The following is a 22,366-nucleotide window of genomic DNA, read 5'->3' as shown; positions in this document are numbered from 1 at the left end:
GTCGAGATTAATATGTACGTTACAAATAATAATACAGTAATGTACATATTAATCTCGACCATATTATTTTTTTTAGGTTATACAAAACTTCAGTGTTATTATTAAATAAAAATTAATAATAATTACTTATTTCCATTATTGTTTTGATAGGTACCTACTTTTATTTTTATAATCAAATTCAGGAATTGTAATCTGGAAATTGTTTTTTATTCTTTCTGAAAACTTGTTCACATAGCTGTTTTTACAGATAACAGATAATAGTAGGTGGTGACTTGCAAGCTGAACGTGACTTGGGACACTAAACTGCAGGTCTACTGACTCGCTTTGTTTCGGTCTCAGTTTGCCTCAATCTATTGTGCGGTCAGGTTGTATGCAAGTGTTTCTGTGATTTCTGAATTGTGATTTTATTTATTAAATAATTTTGCAATCCTTACAATTTAAAATGGTATCAAGTGACAGAGGAGGAGTTAAAAGAAAGCATGTGAACTTAAATGTGGCCCAGAAATTAGAGCTAATTGAGAAATTATAAAAAGGCGTCTCAGTAGCGCATTTGTGAAATTAACCCCTAAAAAAACAAACTGTTTCTTATATCCGTAAATCAAAGGCCAAATTGCAACATTTTATATTTACAACAGAATATTACATATCCTTTATTTTAATTTAATGATTTTATATTGTACAGTAGTGTACATTGTATTAAAGTTTTTTTTTTTTACATTAAGAACAATAAAAAATGCCCCCCCCCTCCAAGGTTACATTTGATTTAACAAACTTTCAGCCTTAATGGACACCTCTTCTCCTCTATTAGTCTGTTAAATCGAGAGTTTACTATATATATATATATATAACAATGTTAGGTGATAGGCATTTTCAATTATCATGAAGCTGCTTTGTTCTAATGTTAATTGTCTTCTTTCTCTTAAGATAACAAGAGAAAGAAGATAATACTGCACATTGAAGGAACTCTTGTATCTGAAAAAGCTTACATAACACCTTATTTATTTTATTATTTTTTTTGTTCATTATGATAATATGCTTTTCTTAAATCATATTTTAATTTGATGGCTGTCTTTGTTATCCCTTTGATTAGCATTATTTTCTTTCTTGTTTTACCTAGTTTTCTTTGATATTTTTCTAAAATCAAATTATCTTTCTGTTTTAGCACTCTTCTTGAAATGGTCAAACGAAGGGAAAAAACAAAACGAGAACAATTACATTTAACCATAGAAATCTTTGAAAAGAGGTGAGTGTTATTTAATTAGTTATTGTTGTTAGTGGAGTGTCAATGAATCTCATTTTTATGTTTTCATAATTTGAAAATTTAATTCTGAATATATTGCTCGAAATCAGAGTATATGAATTCTGTTAATTAGCTGCAAGGCATCCCACTTACAGGAAGTTACATGTGCTATTATGGACCGCCCCTTTTATTATTGTTTAAAGAGTTCTACTTGTAAACTTACACACATACACACACACGCGTTCTTTTTTAAAAGCAACAATTTCTAAATAGCAAATGCAACTGCACCAATAAGAAGAGTTATAACATTGATTCTGTTCTTTTACTTGGTGAGGAAGTACTTTATGGATGCATGTGACTACATAGTACCGAAGTTCCCATTAAAAAATGTGTTCTTATAAATGCTCAGGTAGCCAAATAGCATCAGTTGGCAGTGCATTATTTTCAAATTTGAAATTTTTGTTGGACAAGTTTCCAGTACTTTTTGATGTCATTAAATGATAAAAAAACCCAGCTAAAAAAATAGATGTTTTGCAGCATCAGCTCTGCCTCTTTTATGTGAGAAGCTACTAGGTGCTGTTAAAAAAGAAGAAAGAATTAATATGGACAGTGGTCCTTGGTTGGAGAACTGACAAATGTACAAGGAATATTAAAATATAACATAACAAGTTGTCCGAGGTCAAGCTTGTCATATTAGTAATTCCTTATAGCAATGGTGAGTGTGAGAAGATATTCAGCAAGGTTAGAAAAACAAATCTGAGTTCAGATCTTCTGTTTTTGGAAAAGCTTTTGAAGTACTCCTGACAGCAGTCTGTTGTTATGAATAAAACTTTGATTCAGTATTTTTGAAGGTGGCAAAGTCTGACATATTTTTCTTCACAGATACAAAAAATGCTAGGTAAGCTTGGGTTTGAAAGCATACTCTACTGGTAAATAATCCTATGCCTATATTTTAATATAAAATGTGTGTTTTACCTGTGAAGTTTAATTTCTAATGCATTGTAGACTTTAATAACTTCCTGCTTTTTACAAAAAAGGAGATTTTGGCCCAAAAGCATACTGTTTAAAAATGCTTGATCTCCAGATTTTTGAAAGCCAAGAGTTGGCATCTATAATATTCTGACAAGTAACAACTTGCTGTAATGCTACAATTTAAAAATACAGAGTAATTCTCCAAATTTTTGATTATTCCTCATATGTTTACTGTGTGATAACTACTCTCAGTAGTTAGGAAAAAAGTCCTTGCTGACAAACATTTAACAGATACATCCAGCCCATTCTCTGCAGTATTCCCAGTATAAATGTATACACGCAGATAGTTAAATTGGCAAGTATATCCTGATATCAGTAGAGCTTTTTGCTTTGGAAAAACTACTGCTTTTTTGCTGCAGAATTTTTTTCAAGCGCAACTCTTTCTGACGAATTTCCTAGCAGTAAGCTCAACAGTGTGCTTGAGCTTACTGATTGCTTTGGAGCACATAGATAAATCTTCCCTCTTAATATGTCTCATGTTTCCTGTTCTCTAAATGCAGTGCTTAAATTCTAAGTGCAGTGCTCACTTTTATGTTCTTATTCACACATTTATGTATTTATTCCCCAACAGTTAGTGTCATGTGATGTTTGGTGTAGATATGCTGAATTGAATTTGTAACGTCAAGTAGTTTATTTCATTGTTGGAGACTGTGCTCAACTTCATTATCCACAACCATGTAACTTTGTATAAATATGTATGTGTATTTGAAAACTCTGTGTGTATATGTATATCAGTATTCATCCCTGAGGAGGTGGTGTATTCATGGAACACACAAAATGTTTGACTCAGGTAATTATTTATACTTTTCTGTGTTATTTATCAACATAGGCACCTCATGTAGATATAGGATTTGTTGTATCAACATCAGTCTCCCACTTCTACAATAAACATATCACACAGTTGAGAGTGCCTCTTTTATTTACTAGTTCTGTTCCCTATGTTATCAGATCACATCTCACAGATATCACTCACCCATTCCTATAATCAGATTCAAACCTGACTAATACACCTGAGAGAAAAAGACCAATGGAGTCATCTTTTGTTGGATTCTTGGGAACACAGGCATTCCGGGCAGTGAACTTTCTGATCGAACCATAAAAAACCAAACTGATCTAGAACTCTTCATTCTGCCAAATTTCATATATCAGTAAAATGGACATGTAACATCAGGCTTTCACTGCTACAATAAATATACTTGCACATAGTTAAGAGTTTACATTGGAGGCTTATGCTTCACCTCTGCAGACAAAAATTACTGTTAAACTATGCTGTAAAATTTGAAAGCTATCAATACAAAATTATCCAATCTAGCAATATCTTTTCTATGTCATCACAGAGACTAAGTCCACATAATGTATTCATTGAGCACACCATAACAATACCAAACATGACATATATAAGATGTGATCATAGAGTTTAGGGACTGAACTAATATTTGGGAAATGATACAGCTCACCATTTATCTACTAGTTCCATTTCTTTAGTGCTGTCATTCAAGTTACATGTTAGTTACCCATTCCTTCATCAAATTCAAACCAACACACCTCAAGAGGAAGATGAAGAAGAAGAAAAATAAAATAATAATAATAAACAATAATAGAAGTAATCTTTTGTTGGATTCTTGGGCATCTCAAGCAGTGAATGTAGTGATCAATCCATAAAAAACCAAACAGATCTAGACTCCTCACCCTACCTGGTTCTATATATCAATTACACATCCATAAAATAGATCTGTAAAGAAGAATGGTTAAAAATATGGCACATTGAAGTGAATGATAAATTGTTCCAAATAAAACCCGATCTACAACCACAAAAATCAAGTAAGTGACTGAATAGATATGAGGTATCTGTCCTAGTAAGAATAAGCATTGAGTACAACTTAGAAAAAACTCATGTTTACTCAGCAAAGATGTGCCTCCTCTGTGTCCTCACTGTAATACTCAACTTTCATTCACTCATAGAATGTTCCATTTTACAAGTGTGACAAACAGTCTTTCATATAAACATTAATATGAAGGACTCCCTTGATCTTAACACACATAATATGAGATATTATAACTTATGATATAGTCCTTTTTCAAAATGATAGGTCTTTATAATATAATATAGACTGTCTACACACCTAGTGAAATTCTGGTATCTTCAATGTTTTTCAGGTGTAATAGGACTGTTGCATCAAAATTTCCACAAACAATAACAGGCCAGCATCCACCAGTAAAGAAGTAATGAATTTATTATGTGTATATGTTATTGTGCAGTCTGTGTGATATATACAAATGTCCTGTTTTTATTTATTGCTAATCAGGTATCAAGCTGGTGACTTCAGTGGACAAATTTTAGCAGAAGTGTCAGCTATCAAACATCCTCGACCAAGCTTTGTTCCTGTCAATAACAGTCAGGCAGTATCTAAACAAGAAACACGGGTATCCAAACTTAAGGTAGGTATGGAATTCAGATGCCACAATTAAAGAAATATTTGTGTTTCAATATATTTTTACAACACATTTTTTTATTAAAAAAATTTTGAGAATTAATTGTGTAACAAAAGAAAATTACTCTAAACAAAATAAAAGAGAAAATAACCAGTTTTGTATATATTTTTCATATTTATTATACATTATTTCCATTCCATCTCTTATGAAGAATGAAAGGTAGTAACTTTTTTTGCTTGCTTCTTCCTTCTCACAAGCCTTGTCCTCCCTGCTTCATAATACTGCATTTCTTAAAGTTCTTATATATTTTTTATTATTATGTTTGTTTCATTGTAGTTTTTTATCCATGTTGACTAATTAGTTTGGTTAGGCGCCTCCGTAGCCATGTGGGAAGGAGCAGCAGTGCGTAGCACACGCTTCTTGATTAGACTGGGGTTCGAGCCCGTCGCCACCAAATACGGAGGATGCGGAAAGGTCAGGGAATGACCACCGCATATCCCGGAGCAATATGGCCTTAGTTGCTAATGCTCCTAAAACCAGATAACAACAACAACAACTAATTAGTTTGGCTCTTTTTCCATTCAGAAAAAAGTCAAGTATTTATATCAGATTATCAATTAAATTATACTGATCAACAAAATGAAACTTTCATTGACCAATGTTTTTCCTGGCATATGTAGTTTTCATAATAACACTGCTGATAATATCAGTAAAAGTTAAGATGATTTAATTGCAAAGCACATCACATGAGACTGGTAACAATAAGAAGTGCAAGAATTGCACCTCTGCCTGCAGCTGTCGTTAATCTATTAGTCTGTATATCCCCTCTCTAGCTAGAAGATGTATACAGACTTGGATTTATTGTATAGACATGCTAGAGGAAAACAAAACAGATTTGGAATTGGCATTCAAAGATCTGTCTGGTCCACATGTTTTTTTTTTTTTTTGTTGTTTTTTTTTTGAAAAATAAACTTATTGACCCATGCTATCAGTTCTTTGTTATTTAAGACCTTAATAATCTGAAATTCTGAACATCATGTTCTGTCCTTAAATATATTTGTCTTGCATTTTCTTTCCCTACTAACTTAAGTACAGTAAACTTAATTAATGATAAAACAGCAACAACTTGACATAAAACTTGCAATTCCAGATGACATGAAAATCACAGATGCAAATCATACATTATGCATACATTATTATGGCTGGGGTTTCAAATTAATCCCCCCCCCATAATGATTAATGAATTTGTGTCCATAATGATTAATAAATTTGTCAAATTTTTACTGCTTTTCTATATTGGATTAATCTGTGAATTTATCACAGGTTGTGTTCAACAGATTTTCATTGTATATCATAATTCATTATTTAGGATGCTACATAAAAATAATTATATAAAAGTAATTGCAAAAAATTGAATGGGCATATAATATAATGAAAGGCATATATTACATAACTTTGCTTGTTATGATAATAAGGAACTATACCTCTAATACAGGGGTTGCCAAACTTCTTTGATCGTCGACCCCTTCAAGAGTTTCTTGACTTTTTATCGACCCCCTCTATTTTACTATTACGTAATTATAATAAGACAATCAAAAAAGACGCTTATGTGAGTTTTTAGATTGTTTATTTTATAGTTACAGTGTTTATTGTATGTATAATATAGTATATATTATTATATTCGCTTAACGTCAAAGGGATACTTTTTGTTTTTGACGTACTTCTTAACATTACATATTTGATAGGAGGGATAAAGAATTTATAAAATATAAAATTTCATTTAGATAACAAAATAACAATAAAACAATCTTCCTTATATATATGAAAATAAGACTTTTATTAACTTAGTATACAATTTACTAATGTTGTCAATGTGAAGGGTGTGCTTCGTGACTCTTGACAAGATTAGCAATGTTGTGTTCAAAATTAGTAAGTTTCAGCCTTAAATCGCCACAGAATTCTATATCTAGCTTATTTTGTTAAAACAGAATTAACATGGCTGAAATCAGTTTCAACAATGGACGAGCTAGGAAATGCAAGCAAAAAGGGGAGTACCACTTCAGAAAGTTTTGGATATTTTTCTACGACATTTATATTTGTCCAAAAGTAACTTAAAGTCCTATTTTTAAAAATTTTGCGTTGTCATTCAGGCTGGAGGCAATCCAAGTTAACCTAATTAAATATTACCCATACAATGATGTCTTATATTTTTCTATCGACCCCTAACAATGTTATATCAACCATTTTGGCAACCACTGCTCTAATACAAAGAACCAAAGCCTAAAATTTGAAATATTTATATATAAAGTACTTATTAGTTCCATGCTTGATATCAGATATTACAGGAGTGCAGCAAGTTTTGATTTAAATTAATTTAATTTTTATAATGAGAAAAACATAAAGATTTTAGTTAGTAATTTTACAGTATTATAAAATAACCTGTCCAGTTTTATAGAAATTGAAATAGGTTCATATTTCACTGCAGCAAAATATTGTAAAAGCCTACAATGTAATTAGATCATGGAAAAGTGCTATAAAGGAAATATAAGGCCATCAACGTCATCATCATCAGCCATTTTCAACCCACTTCAGGATGAAGACCTCTCTAGCAACTTTCCAGTTCCTTCTGTTTTGAGCACTGGCCATCCATTTACTACCCACAAACTCATGAATTTCATCTATCCATCTCCGCCTTTGTCTTCCAGGTTTTCTTCTAGATCCTCTTGGGTACCATTCTGTTATTTTCTTAGTCCATCTGTCATCATGTCTTTGAGCTATGTGTCCTGCCCAAGACCATATGTCTTTCTCTTCTTATCTTACAGTTTGATTCCCAATATAATTCGTTCCATTCTTCACTGTGTAGTTCTCAGCTTCTCTTCCATTCTTCGCTGTGTAGTTCTCAGCTTCTCTTCCATTCTTTTGGTGAGTGCCCAAGTTTCACTTCCATAAGTCATGGTGGGGAGTATACATTGGTTCATTATTTTACGTTTCAGACAAACTGGGATATTGCTCTTCAGTATGTGACTATATTTCCTGAATGCTATCCATCCAAAATTTATTCTTCTCTTGACTTCCAGCCATTTATCATTATTACAGCTAATAACTTGTCCCAGATAAGTATATGACTCCACCTTTTCAATTACTGCTCCTTCAATCATTATTTCCCTTTCTGTGGCATACTTGTTCATCATTACTTTTGTTTTAGCTGTATTCATCTTTAGTCCAAAATCCTTACTAACTGTGCATAACTGATTAAGATTTTCCTCTAATTCTTTGGGATCGTGGCTTATAACCACAATGTCATCTGCAACTCGTAAATGGTTTAGGTCCTCTCCATTCACATTGACTCCTTTCTGCTACCAGTGTAATCTTCTGAAAGCTTCTTCAAGGGCAGCAGTAAACAGCTTCGGAGATATTGTGTCTCCTTGTCGAACTCCTTTCTCTATTTTAAATTTTCTACTGTCTTTGTCTAGTCTAATAAAGGAGGTAGCATTCGCATATATTTTCTTCAAAATCATAATATGTTGGGTACCATTCAAATTTGACTCCATACAGCCTTATGCTGTATGGAGTCAAATGCCTTTTCATAATCCACAAATGCCAGGCATAATGGTGTTTTATATTCATTTGCTTTCTCCATTAGCTGTGATATTACGTGAAGGTGATCCATAGTTGAGAATCCTGTCCTAAAGCCAGCTTGCTCTTTTGGTTGATTCTCATCAAGTATTCTTTCTACTCTGTTAGTAATGACCCTTGTGAACAACTTGTAGATGCGGGATAACAAGCTAATTGGTCTATAATTTCCAATTTTTGATTTATGTCCGTTCTTATGCAGCAAAACTATGATTGCATTATTTCACTGCTTAGGCGCCACACCTTTTCTAATGCATTTTGTGAAGAGCCTTGCCAGTTTTTTTGTTATGTCTCTTCCTCCCAATTTTAACAACTCTACAGTAACTTCATCTTCCCCCGGGGATTTCTGATTCTTCATTTTCTTCAATGTATGTTCTACCTCATCAGGAAGAATATCGGATATGTCGTATGTGTTGCTAATTTGCAATCCATCTTCCCCACTGCTGGCATCATTCCCTTGCTCTTTGTATAATTCTCTCTAGTAGTCTTCTGCTATTTGAATTATGCCTTCTCTGCTGTTTATAAGTACACCATCGCTATTCTTCAGTTTCAGTATCATTTGTCTTTCTATATTTTCCCTTAATGCTTGTTCTACTTTTCTTGTGTTAAATCTTCTTATGTCCTCTCTGAGTCTCTTTCTAATGGCTTTGCATAACTCAGTATACTCAATTTTCTCCCTGTCAGTGTTTTTCTTGCTCTTCATTTGTTGTCTTCGGTTCATCATAACAAGTGTTTCTTGACTAATTTCTTCTTCTTTGGATTTCTGTTTCTCTATAGGTTTCTTGGGCTTTATCACTTTCATAAAGTTGTAATATTCCTCGTCGATATCTTGGTCCTGAGCAGTCTGCAGAAGCTGAAACTTGTTCTTAAGTTCCAGTACATACTGCTTTTCTCCTCTTCTGTTATCCCAAAGACCTTTGTATTATTTACTCGAGTCAGTTTTTTCCTTTCCTTTCCTACATCTATATCAAGTGTACATCTTACCATTCTGTGATCACTTCCAACATTTACCTTATTCAGGACGGTAACATCATTCACAATATATCTTCTGTTAGTGAGGATGAAGTCGATTTCATTAGTTGTTAATCCATTTGGACTCTTCCATGTCCACTTTCTGTTCACCCTTTTCTTGAAAAAAAGTGTTCATTACTGACAATCTTTGAGATTCTGCAAATTCCACAAGCCTTTCACGTCTCATGAAAGCTATTCACCAATTCCAAAATTTCCTATAGTTCCACTTTCTGCACTGTTTTGTCTTTTTCCAACCTTAGCATTGAAGTCCTCCCTAATAATAGTGTAGTGGGTTTTCTGCTCATCTAGAAGACTCTCGCCGACCGGGCTAGCCGAGTGGGTAAAGTACCTACCCGGCAACCCAAAGGTCGGGGTTCGATTCCCGCCTCGGGCTTGGATCAAAGTACTACAAAAACCTTGGAAGGTGCAATATGGCCACAGAAGCCGATGCGCCAACAACTACCAAATCAAAAAAAAAAAAAAAAAAAAAAAAGACTCTCAATTTCGGTGTACATTTCTTCAACCTTTTCATCATCATGGCTCGATGTTGGTGCATAAATCATTATAACCTTTAGCTTGTACCTCTTAGAAATCTTGAGTATTAGTCTTGACACCATTGGTGATGTACTTTTGAATTCCAAAATGTTGTTTTTTAAATCTTTATGGACCAGAAACCCAACTCCACCTTCACTCCTTTCACTGTTTCCATTGGTGTACAGCAGATTTCCACTTGATAAACTTATATATTCCAATTCACATTTTCTAATTCCTTTTCCAGCTCTAATATCCTGTCTTCACCGACGAGTGAGCTTACGTTGTAACAGGCCAAGTTCAGTTTCCGTGCATGGCAACCTGGTCGTACCCAGCGATTCTTAGCACCCTCTGCTTCCACTCTGATCCTCTCGCTGCCGTAAGAGGGGGAGTGAAAGCTGCTGGGGACTGATGGACATTTGTTTTGTTGTGCTGTCATATGCTGGAGGGTTTGGTCTTTTCCTCTTCACGCTGACCAGGCGTCTTGAAGAGAACCACTCTACACGTTCGTTGCCACCTAAGTGACGTAACAGGGCTTACCATTGAGAAGGTGTGCATGAGTGGATTTTAGGGAGGCAGGCCAACCAGACTTCTCCTAAATCTTCTGTAATAGAGAGATATTGGATCCGTCAGTGTTTTGGGCTTAGTGTCTGATAACACACAGGATACCTGTTCCCCTCTAAGCCCCTTATAGCCGCATATAAGGCCATATCTGTGTGTGTGTGTGTGTGTGTGTGTGTGTGTGTGTGTGTGTGTGTGTGTGTGTGTGTGTGTGTGTGTGTGTGTGTGTGTGTGTGTGTGTGTGTGTGTGTTCTGTAGAGATTGTGTATTTTTTCTTAGATATGCTTTTCCTGCTTAATGACTTAACAAAGAATATGAGGTTAGTTCAGAAAGTTCCATTAATGGATTATAACAGTCACACACAGTTAAATTGAGAACTGGTTTTATGAAGAAGAATCATTGGAAATGTATGGTGTGCTGAATATGTTGTATACTTTGCAAGTTTATATACTAGGTGGTGTGGAAGTGCTTTCTTCTGTTGGTTGAACATTTCCTTGTGAGTAGCCAAGGTGTCAGCATTGCAGCAGCAGCATGCCAAACAGGGTTCTACCAGAAACAGTAAAACCACCATGAGATTTAGTAGCTGCCTTAGTTAGACCTCTACTAAATCTTATGAAACGTATTTTCAGTGATTTTTTCGAACGTTATTTCCATTGGTGCTTTCATGAACTTTGTTGATTGTTGTAGGTTTATTTACATCAGAAACTTAGGCTATATTTCACTGTATATAATATGTCTGTAAATTTTGTGTATTCTGTGATGTTTCAAGAACTGCACAGCTGATTGCAGAGGTGTTTAGTCGTTCAAGGATATGCCTAAAACACTTGAGTGCAATGTTTTAGGCATATGTATTTGATGGAACAAATGGTTTGCTAAAGGCTCAGATATACTGGAAGATGATCAATGCTCCAGCACCTCAGTACTTCCTGAATACTACTATCCATAGAGCAAGTGCCAGACTTCAGATTGGAAGAATGTCTTTACTTTGCTCCAAAAAATTTGCCATGACAGAAGCAAGGAAAATGTCATGCTGAAAGTTGTTTAACATTGACAGAAGAATTGTTCATTGAGAATTTGTGCTGGAAGAGTTCACTGTTAACAAGAGTAGTTCAAGGCTGTCCTCTGTTTGATGCCATTTTCTTTCAATGGTGGCAGGTGTGGACTTACTTTTGCAGCTTCAGGCTCATGGAAGACTCAACACCAGTCGGTTTGAAGAAATTTAGAAAATTATTTCCACCAATGCTTTAAGAACTTTGTTGGTTGTTGTAAATTTTATTCGCATCAGCAACTTGGCCATATTGCACCATATATAATATGTCTGTAAATTGTGTGTGTTCTGTGACTTTCAAGAACTGCACATTGATTGCAGAGATGTCTAGTTGTTAAAGGATTCTAACACTACTTTGAGGGCAGTGTTTTGTAATCTCAAATCTGCAGCATCGGTATATCCATTGGCTGTACTTTCTTAATCAGTCTCATATTAGAAGTAAAACAAGTTTTGGTGATTAAATAAAATTAAATTACAGTAGAACGTCAGTTATCTGGAAGTTAGTTAACCAGAATAATTTGAAAGGCTGATCTTTCTTTCATTCTTTTTTTTTTAATTAACGGTAGTAGAGTAAGGGCCAGTTATAGTGATCACATTTGCAAATTGAATTTTGATTCTAATGAGTGAAAGATCGAGTTTACTAAACTGTTTATAACAGATTGTACAAACAAAAAGCCAAATAAACTGAAAACTGCAAATTGTTTTTATTGTTGCGATCTTCAGAAATGTGCTTTAGAAGAAGATCACAGCGACCTGGGTTTTCTCGGAAACCATGGGTGAAATTCAGAATAATTTAGCTCCAGATTCGGTAAGAATAATATCGGCCCGAAACTGTGCAATTTATCAATTTTTCTCAATTTTTAACAGTAAAAGGTGAACGAAAAGAAAACACGTAGTTTTAACATTGCAACGAAAAATGGAAATTATTAATAGAATTAGAAAAGGTGAAAATTCTCCAAAGAGTTTAATGTGGGGACTTCAACAATTTATGACATCAAGAAAAATTCCAATACTACAACAGAATTTGTGTCGATTATGAAGGAGGATCTAGCAGGAAAAAGACTATGTCGAAACCTGAAAATGCCGTTTTAGAGAATGCACTTTATTTGTGGCTTCTTCAGAAGCAAAGTTTAGGTGAACCAGTTTCTGCCCAATGTTGTGTAAAAAAGCATTGGATTTCAATCGAAAATTAAGAGGTGATGAAGATTTTAAGGCAAGCACAGATTGGCTGAAAATTTTTAAACTGAGACACCATATATGTGAACTAGACATTCAAGGCGAGAAACTTTCTGCAGACGAATAGGCAGCAGTGTCCTATAAAAGTAAATTTGCTTCAGTTAAGCGAATTACGAGAAAGTAAACGTTTATAATGTTGATGAGACATGCTTATTATAGAAAGCATTACTGAGAAAAACTCTAGCCACTAAAAGAGAAATGCCTGCACCAAGTTTTAAGATGAGAAAATAGTGAGTTATAATTGCGATTTGTGCAAATATCATTGGAACACACAGATTGTCTGTGCTCGTTATCGGTAAGTCAAAGAAACAGAGCATTTAAAAATCTTTCTAATTTTCCTGTTTTGTATAAAAATCATAAAAATGCCTGGATGGATTGGATGTTTCTGTTATCCAAGATTAGTTTATAATTTTTTTTATTTAATTAATTTTAATTATTTAATTTAATCGTAAGGTAAGATTACATTTATTTAATCTTACTGGAAAAATTATCAGGAAAATTTGGCTATCCGGAACAGGTCTGACATCAATTATTCCGGATAACTGATGCTCTACTGTACTCTATATTTTTGTAAATTATTTTATTAGTCTAATTGACAGTTATATTTATTTGGTATTTTCATGCTTAATTAGATTGTTTAATTTATTATGTGAAATCAAGAAAAATCAAGAAAGTGGGATCAGTTTTGTCACCTGAATTCCACACTTCAAAAGGCTTATTACAAGGTTGTTGCATGTCACCAACACTTTTCAAAATTTATATCGACATCTGCCTAAGATCCTGGTCAAAAAAATGTAATAAAATGGGATTGCCGATTAATAAGAACACCTATATTCAAAATTTACTTTTTGCAGACGATCAGGTGGTGATAGCACAAGACTTAGAAGATGCAAAGTATGCATGTCGTCAATTGTTTGAGGAATATAAACAATGGGGTCTAAAAATTAATTTTAGCAAGACTGAAATGTTGTCTTCAGGGCCAGGATACGTTCTAAATATTGCAGGTTTTAAAATCAAACAAGTCGATAAATTCAAATATTTGGGATCAATCTTACAAAGTGATGGATCATCCCGAACAGAGATCAATAAGAGAATTACAGACGGCAGAAAGGCTATCGGCATGTTAAACTCTGTTCTGTGGAGCAAAAATATCCTACATAAAACAAAGAAACTTATATTTCAAACGATTGTACAAAGTCTTCTATTGTATGGAGCGGAAACCTAGACACTGAATAGCCGAGTGGAAAACAAATTGCTCTCCACAGAAATGGAATTTTGGAGACACTCAGCAGGAACTTCTAGAAGAGACAGAAAACGGAATGAAGACATAAGGGAAAAAATGGAAGTGAAAAAGACTATTATTGACACCATCAGAGAAAAGCGTCTAACATGGTATGGACATGTAAAACGGATGCAAAAAAACAAATATCCAAAGGCTATCCTGGAATGGATACCTCCTGGAAGAAGGAGAAGAGGAAGACCTAGGAGGACATGGATGGATGGAGTACGGGAGTGCATGACAGCCCGAGGCTTAACCGACCAAGACACCTTGAACCACACTTTATGGCGGGAAAAAATTCCTAACAAGAAATAACTTGTAGGCTGAGGAAACCCATTGTAAATGGAAACACTCCTCTTGATGAAGAAGAAGAAAGAAAAATCCCCAATGTCTCTGAGATTGCCAGGTTTGGTAACCTATATTATATTAAAAATTTTAATGTTTCTATAATTCTCTTTATTTTAGAAAGAAAAATTGTATCTATTCCCCCTTCTTCTTACCTCCCCTCCTCTTCAAAGATTGTAACTTGTTTTTGTAGCTAGAGTTATTTCTATTTTTAATATAGCAAGAAGAAGGTGTACCTAGAAAAAAGAGAGAATATACCAAAAGAAAAAACAAACAGGAGAATATGATAACAAAACAACCTCAAACAACAGTAAGTCAGAGGATAGAAAGAGAAATGAGTTATCAAGATGTTGTTAGCTCAGAAGACGAAGGGCTTTCTCCGGTAATTATGAAATATTTTTTATTGTCTTCTAGTATTAGTCAAACTCCTTTTGTATATTTGGGTACTCACAAAATATTTTCATTATAACAGAAAATTTGTTTTATTTCTATGGAAAAAACAACATATGAGTTGAGTTGTTCATATTACTTGTTGCATATCAATTCTAATACGATGTTGGCTTATCATTAGTACCAGCCATAGTACTAATGCCATAGTGCAGCTATTTGACAGCACTTTGGATCGAGTTCTGATAGATATCATCTATGATATTGTGACCTTTGGATGGGTTTCCAAGATGTTCCCAATAATTGGATTTAAATCAACTGTTGGATTGGTCAGTGCAGTTATCTGAAATGTAGTAAACTTTGAATTCATTAATGCATTCAGCACAACCAAAGAGTCCAGCCAGTGTTGTGAAAAGTAGTCTCAAACTGTGATAATATCACTGAATTTCTTCATTGGAAGAACAACAGTTGTATCTGTATCATTCATGTAACTGACAACAAACCTTTACTTGTTTATCTGATGTAACTGCATACTGTAGGCTGGCTCATTTTGAGAATAATGGATAAACAGTTCTTATGAAGGCAGATTAATCATTGTTTCAGCATATAATAAAAATAATTCTTAATGTTTTGCATATACATTTGTAAGTTTGGTCTGAATAACATGTCCCCAAATCAATGCCATAAGCTGTGTCCAGTTGCCATTTTTTCCAATGAAAAAATGGTAGCTGGACCATAACAAAAATGCCTACAAATGAAATATGCATACAAATAACAGAAAATTTCAACAAGTAAGGTCAGTGCCATTTATCCAATAAGAGTCATCATTATGTGGTAAGCCAAAAAAATTATGTATTGACTTGATTGTGATTAATCACATGCAAGACCTACTGTGGTGTATCTGTTATGTTTATTGACGAGATCATTTCAACACCACCTTGGCGGTAGGTCTTGTGGTGCCTTGTGTTTTTAGTTTCTATCCCTTAGGCACTGTTCAAAACAAAATGTGGGGAGGGGATAAAGTAACATTAAAACATATAAATGAAACAGTTTTTAAATTCATTTCATAAATTACATAATTTTGCTGTTTTGTTGTTGCATCATATACATTAATTCTGGTTATTATTAATCTAGAAGAAATCGTTTGGATTACTGTTCCATCAAAAATGTGGTCCTGTATTAAAGATTTACAAATTTCAATTTCTAAAAGTTGGCAGGTATGTAATAATGCATTATCTTAGCAGTGTTTGATGTTTGGCTTATTCATAGTGGCATTGGAAGTCACGAAGTTATGACTGTTGTGATACTATCCTTCAGACTGTTAAAGAGCAGTATTGGCAATAGTAAAACAGCTGGTCACTGCAGTATATGAAATTACTATGGTTGTAGCTCTGTCTCTCTTTCTCTCTCTGTCATCAGTTCAAACTTGTTCTCTCTCTCTCTCTCTCTCTCTCTCTCTCTCTCTCTCTCTCTCTCTCTCTCTCCCCCCCCCCCAGTTAAAACTTGTCTGTTATTCAATTGCATACTCCTTAACAGTTAAGAAAGGATCCTATATGTCCTGTAAATTCCATTACTGCATGGACTTGTATAGGGATTGCATACATTAGTTGGTGTGTTGTTGTAGTTACAAAGTTATTGGCTTATTCTGATTATGATTTTATGTAGTGAAGTGGCTGACATTTTGTGGTGAAAGGACACAAATATTTCCTTTTGAAAGACTTATCCCCTAATCAAGACCTGATGATTCAAGATCAGCCTTATTGTGAAACAGCTGTTTCATTGAAACGTGAACTAATTGAACTGACATGCTCTCCAGATTTGGGAGTATTACATTGATGCTATATTTTATATCATCAGTATGCCAACAGTTGATCCCTGGCCCAGCTCCACGTGCCAGGAATTATAACCAATTAGTGGCAGTATATGTCTGAAATTATCTGTTCACTGTTGTAAATAGCTGGTGGGGTTGCCTAGTTTAATAAAGAAAAAATAAATCTCTCTCTCTCTTTCTTTCAAGTTCTGGTTAAGTTTGATCTATGGATCTGAACATTATCCTAAACTGTAAATACAGGCAACCTCCGTATAACATGGTACTCCTATGACACGGTTTCACTCTAACATGATTGATAAAGTGCGGCAATCCTCTAACAACACAGTACTTATATAACACGGTTGGAGAATTGCGGCAAACCTCGCATAGCAGGGTATTATTGAACTTTTGTGTGAAGGAAAACTCTACTATTATGTTGGATGTAATTTTTCAACTTTTCCATTCTTTTTTTGTGAATCCCCACTTTTGACTCGCTAATCGTTATGCAAAAAAATTATTGGGAAATTCCTGTATTTTACTTTGTTTTGGAAAATCTCCATGTTAGGTTCTGTGCTATTGAACTTGTGGAAAAATCTAGATTTCAAAGTTATATTACTATTGAATAACATTCCAGGCCATCCAAAAGATTTAAGTCATCCAAACATTGAAGTAATGTTCCTACCACCTAGTAAAACTTCTTTAATTAGATCAAGGCATTATATCTACCTTTGAACATCAGAAAATCGTTACAGCGGATTTTGGAAAAAATTGATTCCGAATTGAATTAATGGTAATTAAAGTGATGGGGGCATGGAAACATTTTTCAATTGTGGACTGTATCGGAATCGTAACTTTATCATTCAAAGAAGTAAAACAGTCAACATTAAATGTATGTTGGAAAAATGTATGGCCAGTGTCAGTTCATTCGGGAAGTATGATCGAACCGGGCGAAAACGGAATCACTGCTATAGTATAACTTGCTAAAGGTCAGTTGGATGGGAAGAATTTGATGATATGACTACTGAAACCCTCATTGTAGCACAGTTGGTAGAATCACCATTATCCTCATACCGGGTGGAAAAGATCTACGTTTGAATCCCGTCGATGACAGGAGGAATTTTTATAGGTCTTTTTCATAATGTGGCGGAGTTATTCATTCTCAGGCAAGGATAGCGTGGGTTTTCTCCTGTTCCTGGAACCAGTTTTGTACAGTTCTGGTCATTTGATGTGACACATTATCCTGTTAGAAGAACACATTCATAGATATACAGCCATGAAGGGATGTGGCTGGTCAAAAACTGTTTTCAGGTATACTGCAACATCTAAATGTTGTTCCACAGGTACAACCAAGGAGCCCAATGTGCAGCACAAAAACATTTCCCATACATTACATTGTTGACACCTGGCAGGATGGGTCTATACGCTAATGCTATTTATGCCACATTCAATCTTTTCATCAGCAAGAAACAGAAGGAACAAAGATTTGCCATACTAGGCAACATTTTTCCACTCCTCCACTGTTATTGGTGTACCCAGGCCCGTTGCAGCCTTACCTCCCCCAAGAGGTGTGGAACCCAGTTCAGTTGTCACAGCAGTACCCCATCCAGGATAATATATGATGAGTTGTATGACAATCCAGTACAACCACTGTTGTACTAATTGTTATTTGACTGACAATCTTTTTATTATCCTGCAGTTTTAAGTCTTATATGCCTCTGTTAACGTCTTGCATCAATGAGCTGTTTCCGACCACAGGATTGCCATTGGCTGGATGTTAGGTGGTTATTGGACTAATCTTGATACCCATGACACAGTCATAAATGAAAATCCTAATAAGGTTGCAATTTCTTAGATACTCATACTAGTGCCTCTGGCTAATTACCATGCCACTTTAAAAGTCAAGTAAATCTTTTGTTTTGCCTTGCCCATTCACACACTGAATTGCATACATACAGCATCCCTATGTATCTGCCCACCTGCTTTATGTTGCATGTTACAAACATTTGATTCTATTACTGAATTCTGTCACTCCATTCCACGTAAAGCATAGGTGCTCCTAATAAAGTGGTCACCCAGTGTATTTTGGGACTATATAATTAAGGAACTATATAATTTGGAATTAAGGTGAACGTTCTGAATTAATGATTAGACTGAAAATTGTATGTTTGTCATGGTTAACTTTTATGAACTTTACTTTAGTTCTTTTATGTTATTTTAACAGAAAGAATTGTGTATTCAAGTGAAATTGCTTGTGTGATGTTTCACTTGGCTAGATTATAGGCTAATTTATTAAATGCTGAATGTACCCATTAAGTAGAAAGTTATATTGTTTCATGATTATAGCCTAGTAGCTTCTGGTTACCATATCCATCAATTATTAATAAATTTATTTATTTATTTATTAAACTCACCTTTAATACTATAATAGCGATTTTTTTCGTATGAGAAAGGGTTCAGATAAGGAAGATAAGAAAAATGAAAATTTATTAAGATGGTTACTATTGTTATATATTTTGAAATGAATTTCAGATAGTCATCAAAATCAACAACAACAAAAAAAAAAAAAAAAAAAAAAGGAATGTGCATGAGAGAATAAAATCAAAAAAGTCTGAAACATCCTCAGTTGCTCCAATGAAACATGTGTGAGAGAGTAGTAGTAATTATGCTATTGAGGACACACATAACAGAGTTTGCTTCTGATCAGTCAGAAGTAACTGAACACTGAAAATTACAAACACTGAAAATTTTCGTAGTTTGAATTTTGATATAGCTAAACTTCTATAATGTGTAATTTATAATCATCAGTTAATTTAATTAACAGAACCTTTAGGTGCTTATAGTTTTTTTTTTTTTTTGTTGTTGTTGTTGTTCCAGATACAGGTTTTACTTATTTTATAATCTAAAATAACTCATTCACACTACAAGAAGTAGGCCAAGGCCCAGGAACAAAAGTCTCCTTTTTTATTTATTATTTATTTTTTACTATTAACACAACTAATTCAGCTGCTTGGTCACCTTGTGGCACTGATTTTGCCTGTCAGGTGGGGTGGAAGCCTAGGAGGAAAAAGTAATCCTTCTAGGGCTAAAAGGAGCAGATAAATCCTAAAAACAAAACAAAACCCTGCAGGATTGATTGATTCAAATATATTAGGATGACAACATGATGAACCTGATTACTTTTCTGTAAAGCAACAGAAGGCACACACGGAAAGAAATACCATGATGGTATGGTATATTTAAAAGAGAAATTTAGCAAATATTTCTTATGCCACCATTCATTTCAAGTCCAAATCTAAAATTATTTGTCTCTTCGCTCTACTCAGGAAGAAGGGTCCCTCAGCGTGTTAAACATGTAATAAACTCGTTATAATAAATGTGTTAACAAAGTGCCTACCTTCAACAGTCACTGCCACCCTGTATGCTGATGACTTTAGTATCTCTTGCCATTCCCCAAACATGCAAGTGACAGAAAGGCCATTACAGGAAGCCAACAAAATTGTTGTGGATCAGAAATGATGGTTTTCACATTTCACTTAAAAAACTGTTGCTATAAACTTTTGTATTGTAACAGTTTTCTGAACTTAGATTAGAAAATCAAGCAGTACCTAGCTTTTGTTTTTCTGGATGTAATATTTGGCTGAAAACTTCCTGAAATACATAAATGCCCTTTGAACAACCTGCCTTATTTTAAGGTCATATATGCTAAGGGTGCCCTCTGCTACAAGAGGAGCTGATTGTTTTTCACTTATGCATCTGTATCATGCCTTAATACATTCATGTCTGGATTATTGTTATGTCTGTAATTCTGTTAGGCCAAGAGCCCTCCGATGGTTTGATCTCATCCACCACAACAGCTTACATCATGCCTTGGATGCGTGACATTCTATATCCACAATGTATATACTGAAGCCAGTGAACTCCAGCTACAGGTGCATAGACAAACACTGTTGAATTATGCCATGAAAATAAAAGGGTAGTCTAATCATCCTGTTTTTAAATCCACTTACAGGGATATGTCTCAAAAACTTTGCTCACTGAATAGCAACTTGACCTCTCTAAATATGTATGCAATTCCATCATGTCATTTATCATTACTAACATGAGGATAAAATATTATAATTCATCCTGCCCTATCAGCCCAATATGCTTACTGTACTCCAGTTTATACAGATGGCTCCAAATCTGAAATAGCATTGACATGGCAGTGGTTCTCCTCCTCAAATGTCACCATAATAGTAAGAAGACTTTCAACTTAATGTAGTAGTTATACTGCTGAAATTTATGCAATCGAAATAGCCTTAAATTACATTTGGAATAAGTATGTGTTACACAGTATCATATATACAGACTTGGTGAGCACAGTCCAAACTGTACAGCAGAGGAAAAAGCTTTGTAACCAGTTATTCAAGTAAAGCTGCAATAACAAGAATAAATGATAGAAAACAAATTATCCATTTTTGTCCAAGCTCTAGTCACACAGCCATCCCAGGGAATGAACATGCAAGCATAGCTGCCAAATCAACATGAGATCCTATTGACTTCTCCTTTAGTGTACCATTTAATAATTGTAAATCTATTATAAACCTACAGTGCATTGAAAAATGGCAGCAGAGCTGGAATATTCAAGTAAACAATAAGCTTTATGACATTAAATACCAAGGATGCTCTCATAATTAAGTCTACTTCCTTTGCCACCTCTTTAATATAAGTGGATAGATCCCATCACCCCAGCTGTCTTTCTTATGTTTAACTTCAACAGTTTCTCCTCCACTTTACTCTCAGTTATTACAAAATCATTTTGCTCCCTGTTAGAGGTTAATAAGCTTCTATTCTCCACTTCCCTGCAGAATTCCTCATGAATGTAGATGCAAAATACTCATTCAGTTTGTCAGCTATCTGAGCAGGATCATCAAGTGGACCAACCTGATTAATCGGCCTCGGGTGCCAAGCGTTTCTGTGGCCTCTTCTTCTTCACTCTTCTCTTAAGTTCTTTCAAAAGTACTGTGATTGTACTGTGACCCCCTTCACCTGTCCCACTTGCAAAGGTAATTATCCAGCATATTCAGAAAATTGTGGAAAGTGGGGGGGGGATACAAAACAGAAAACAAAGTAACATACCAGGAAGCCAAAAACACATCAGGCAGTTTATGCCAATATGCACAAGCAACCCAACAGAGTCTTTCTATAGCTGCTCAGACTGACATCACGGTCCCCCCAAACAATTGCCGATTGGGCCAGGTCTGTGCTTAATGCTAAGCTACAACCTGCCAAACAAAGTTTACAAGAACAAGGAAGTAATACTCCAATTTCAGTTCCACCCAATATACCTACAACTACTAAAAAAGCAGACAAATCAGTGCCAATGGAGCATGTCCAGACCAAGAAGCAATCCCCTATACATATGGATGTAGACAACAAGACTGAAACAGATGAGACTGTATTACATCTTCATGCAGAAGACGACGTGGATACAGAGCGATGAGTTTTATCAAAAAAAGATAGACATAAAACTGAATGCTACAAACAAACTGCTCAAAAAACACAGACAGATCAAAACACAACTCCAAAAACCATTTAATGCAGCATTCCATAGAACTGTAGAGCATGTGTGCTAATACTGATGACTTATATGACCTGATCAATAGATACAATCCAATGATCGTTTGTTTACAAGAAACTAATTTAACACGACAGGTAAGTCTCTCAATCCAAAACTTCACAATGTATAGAAAATACAGGAATACTGCAAAATCAGCACATGGAAGGGTGACGATATTAGTTAACTCTAAAATTCCCTCTCTAATTATCTCTCTACAGACA

General features: G+C 34.7%; 1 protein-coding gene across 2 annotated transcripts in view; it reads left to right on the top strand.

Moving 5' to 3' along the window:
- E(Pc) (Enhancer of Polycomb) overlaps positions 1 to 22,366 on the top strand; it is a 378,489-nt gene that overhangs the window by 191,229 nt on the left and 164,894 nt on the right. For both annotated transcript variants that reach the window (XM_090381895.1, XM_090381894.1), the window contains exons 7-9: positions 1,163 to 1,243; positions 4,579 to 4,711; positions 14,570 to 14,731. In XM_090381895.1, the coding sequence (XP_090238021.1) occupies positions 1,163 to 1,243; positions 4,579 to 4,711; positions 14,570 to 14,731 (376 nt within the window). The remainder of the gene's footprint in view (positions 1 to 1,162; positions 1,244 to 4,578; positions 4,712 to 14,569; positions 14,732 to 22,366) is intronic.

The sequence above is a fragment of the Mastigoproctus giganteus genome, chromosome 9 (assembly GCF_048544385.1).
Source record: "Mastigoproctus giganteus isolate SK-2022 chromosome 9, ASM4854438v1, whole genome shotgun sequence".
Taxonomy (NCBI): domain Eukaryota; kingdom Metazoa; phylum Arthropoda; class Arachnida; order Uropygi; family Thelyphonidae; genus Mastigoproctus; species Mastigoproctus giganteus.
This window is presented reverse-complemented; position numbering and strand designations above follow the sequence as displayed.